This window comes from Pterocles gutturalis, unplaced genomic scaffold (genome assembly GCF_000699245.1).
Source record: "Pterocles gutturalis isolate BGI_N339 unplaced genomic scaffold, ASM69924v1 scaffold11881, whole genome shotgun sequence".
Taxonomy (NCBI): domain Eukaryota; kingdom Metazoa; phylum Chordata; class Aves; order Pterocliformes; family Pteroclidae; genus Pterocles; species Pterocles gutturalis.
The window spans coordinates 2,081-5,404 of record NW_010097976.1 but is presented as its reverse complement, the minus strand read 5'-3'; the positions used below and the strand labels follow the sequence as shown (position 1 = coordinate 5,404).

At 44.5% G+C, this 3,324-nt stretch overlaps 1 protein-coding gene across 1 annotated transcript in view; it reads right to left on the bottom strand.

The window, feature by feature from the left end:
- LOC104471841 (fatty acid desaturase 1-like) overlaps nt 1–3,020 on the bottom strand; it is a 7,388-nt gene extending 4,368 nt beyond the window's left edge. The window contains exons 1-4 of the mRNA XM_010087334.1: nt 2,841–3,020; nt 2,506–2,710; nt 1,496–1,578; nt 1,198–1,326 (exon numbers count right to left, since the gene is read on the bottom strand). Coding sequence (XP_010085636.1) covers nt 1,198–1,326; nt 1,496–1,578; nt 2,506–2,710; nt 2,841–3,020 — 597 coding nt within the window. The remainder of the gene's footprint in view (nt 1–1,197; nt 1,327–1,495; nt 1,579–2,505; nt 2,711–2,840) is intronic.
- Nucleotides 3,021–3,324: the final 304 nt, after the last annotated feature.

Below are 3,324 nucleotides of genomic sequence, written 5' to 3'. Positions count from 1 at the left end.
GGAGGCTCTTCCCCTACAGGGGGCACAGCTGCCTAACAACTCAAACCAAAAACCACGTGAGGCGCTGAGAGCGGTTTGCTGCCAATAGAGAGCTTCAGGGAAAAAAAAAAAAAAAGAAAAAAGAAAAATGATGCTATTAATAAAGATGACAGTGTGCAGAACTCCCACCTACTTGCAATTAATCTCCAAAGCAGAGAAATTAGCATCTAGACATTAAACTCTGTCCACAGGAACGGGGGTGGATACATTACCCTCCCTCTGAGACCGTTAGTTTTTCAGTTTCCACTGTGTAAACACGACAGATCACGTCACCGACTTCCTTGAGGAACTCCATTATATCCCTGTACACGTCCAAAACAATTCCAAATAGCTGCCCTCCCTTGATTTCAATGCAGATCAGAGAATTTAAGCCAAGCGATGCTATGAATTTATATAACTACTTTTTAAAGGACCAGCAAATGCTAAAACCATTCAATTAATTTCAGAGTTGTACCAGCAATAAAGCTGGACTCGGACCCGGTCTGACACCCACTGTCAGGCTGAGACCACTGACATAGCTGCTTTGGTCAGTAATTGTAAATGTTCCAGTTCATCCACCACTTCATTTCCCAAAACACGACAAATAGTCAAAGCTGATCTTGGGAAAGAGAACAACTCGCAATCTTCATACGACTGCAAGTCTCTCATCAGAGAAATACAAATGTCTAATCGTGGCAAATATTTCATTTAAAACATAGCAAAAATAACTTCTATTGGAATTTTAAGAATACAAAAATCTCAGCAGTATCAAAGAATATTAGGGGCTAGTGGAAGGCAAAGCAGCACTATATAAAATAGCAGGTCAGCTCAGCCCATTTTCTATATGTACTTCTCATTTTACAGAAGCAGTTTTGGTGTTTTTTCTTTAAACCCTCAGAATAAATTTGGAAAATTTCAGCCCACAGCTAGATCATATGAGGGCACCAAACATTAAAACACCAGTTGCAACACGAAGCGTATGGAAGCTGGTGATGCAACAGCATCTTTTCTCTTCTTGTTTTACAGAGGCCATTAAAGCCAAGCTGTACCTTCTCCAAATTCCTCAACTACTGAGACAGCTCGCTGACCAAACCAACCGGTTACTCATCCCCGAGCTCTCTGCAGCTCTCCAAACTTCCATCCCAATGCTGGAACCTCCCGGCTTTCACCCAGTCTCACCTCTACAGAGAGTGTTTTTCCCAGAGCAAAAAACAAGGGGTGCATGTTGACGTCGGGGTCCTTTCGGAAGCAGTTGGGTTTCGCGTGGTGTTGGAAGTGGAGGTGATTCCACCAGCTGGCTGGTGCTCCCTGGAGGAAGGGATGAGAAGAGCGTGCCGTAAAGAAGTTGTATCTTCTGCCCTGAGTCCTCCCTCCCCAGCAGCTGCTTTTATTTGCTTTTTAATTATGCTGAGATGGGTTCTGAGCGCCAAGCATGGCGGGCTGGGCTCTCCAGTCCCCCCCAGCGCTGGATGCCCACCTTCAGATGGCCGATCACGAACTTGTGCACCCAGTGGTTCCATCGGGACTTGCTAAAGACTGAAAGGTGGCCAAAATAAGATACTCAGAAACACTAGAAAATTTAAGAAAAAAAAAAAAAAAACCAACACAAACCACAGTGCTGCTGGGGAAAAAGAAGAGGCAGGAAGCTCTGCATCTGAAAAGGGCTTTTTCTTTCTCTTCTCCTACTCCCACGCTCCTCGCAACATCCTCCTGGATAGCGAGAGTGTTTCTACTACTTGACCCAACCCAAACACTTCTGTTTTACTATACACCACTGCAGCCCAGATTTTTAGCCTAATGACTTTCAGTCCCAGCTAGATGTGCTCATGAGGAAGACAAAAATTAGGGGGGGGGGAAAGAAAAGGAAAAAAAGGGAAAAAAAGGAAAAAAAAAAGGAAAAAAAGAAAAAAAAAAAGGAAAAAAATAGGAAAAAAGGAAAAAAAAGAAAGAAAAAAAAAAGAAAAAAAGAAAAAAAAAAAAAAAAAAAAAAAAAAAAAAAAAAAAAAGGAAGCCACAGAGCTCAGAAACATCATTTATTCTCTTACAGAATTGCACTGAAACCGGCAACAAAGTCTCCTTTAAGGAGCAGTGCTGCTGCCTCCTCCGAGTACTTGTAATTCCAAGGGGATCAGCTGGCCACAGGAGAAATAGCCGGGGCTTTGAGAGCTACCCTGCCCTCTCCTCTGACTCCCTGCAAGTTCCCATGGGAACACGGTGGCTTGGCACAAGGGACCTCAGAAAGCGCAGCCTGGGCTTGCATTGTGGGAGGAAGGCTGGGAATAAGGAGGGCTTTGACGGGCTCCGGGAAGGAAAAAGCAGGGCAAAGCTTGCTCTAGCAAAGCAGCATGTCGTGGCGCTGGAATTTGGAACCCAGCAAGAAGCAGAATTTTGGGAAGTCCACGAAGGTAAGATTTTTCTTGTGCAATGAGAACCTAAATCTCAAAAAAGTTGTTTTTTTGCTCTTTCTGAGGCTTCCTTTTGCCTAGCTCCTTACCTGGACAGTGCCTAGAAGCATCGCAGAGACGAGGAAAGTCACAGTGGATGCTCCAAAATACCAGATGGTGAGCCAAGCAGCGACATCCAGCACCAAGATGTGGCAGAGGTACAGGATGAAAAAGGCACGGTTGGGGTTGAGAAGCCCCATCTTCTCCACGGTTGCACGGAGCTCGCGGAAATCTTCCACCAGTTTCTTCTGTGGGGAGACCCAAGAGCATCTGCTGGTGTGAAAACGGCTCAGGAACCCAAAGAGGAGCTCGGTTCATTCCGAGATGTTAAATAGCACAATTTCAACCCAAAAAAAGCAAGTTTTTAAAGATACTTACGTTCTTGCTGGGCTCAAAGCTGGGCTGATCTGGTGCCAGTTCCCCGATTAAGAGCGGGCTCATGTACTTTCTCACGAGCGCTTTGTCAAGATGAAATGCTATGAAAGGATCCTGAAATACAGATACAGGAGCAGGATGAGAAAACCAACCGTCCGGCAAAAGAAATATATCCCATGACATCCTGGATTCAGCAGAAAGCAACCCAACCAATGGAGCTGGCTGAACCAGATGTCATTGCCCCAAATCCTTTCTTCAGACCGTAAATGATCACTTGAAGCTGAATTCTCTGTATCATCTTCTATCCAGATGCTGTTAAGTACAGGTCACCAAGAAATACAGGCTCACTTCCCTCTTCCTTCTGAAAATTTCCTATCCTGTTGAACCTCCAGATATATCACTCCAACAACTCTGTCCCTATCTTGTCTTTAGCTTCCACCTTATTTTTTTTTTTTCCAGGTGCTATATCCTGAAGTGAAAATCTGAC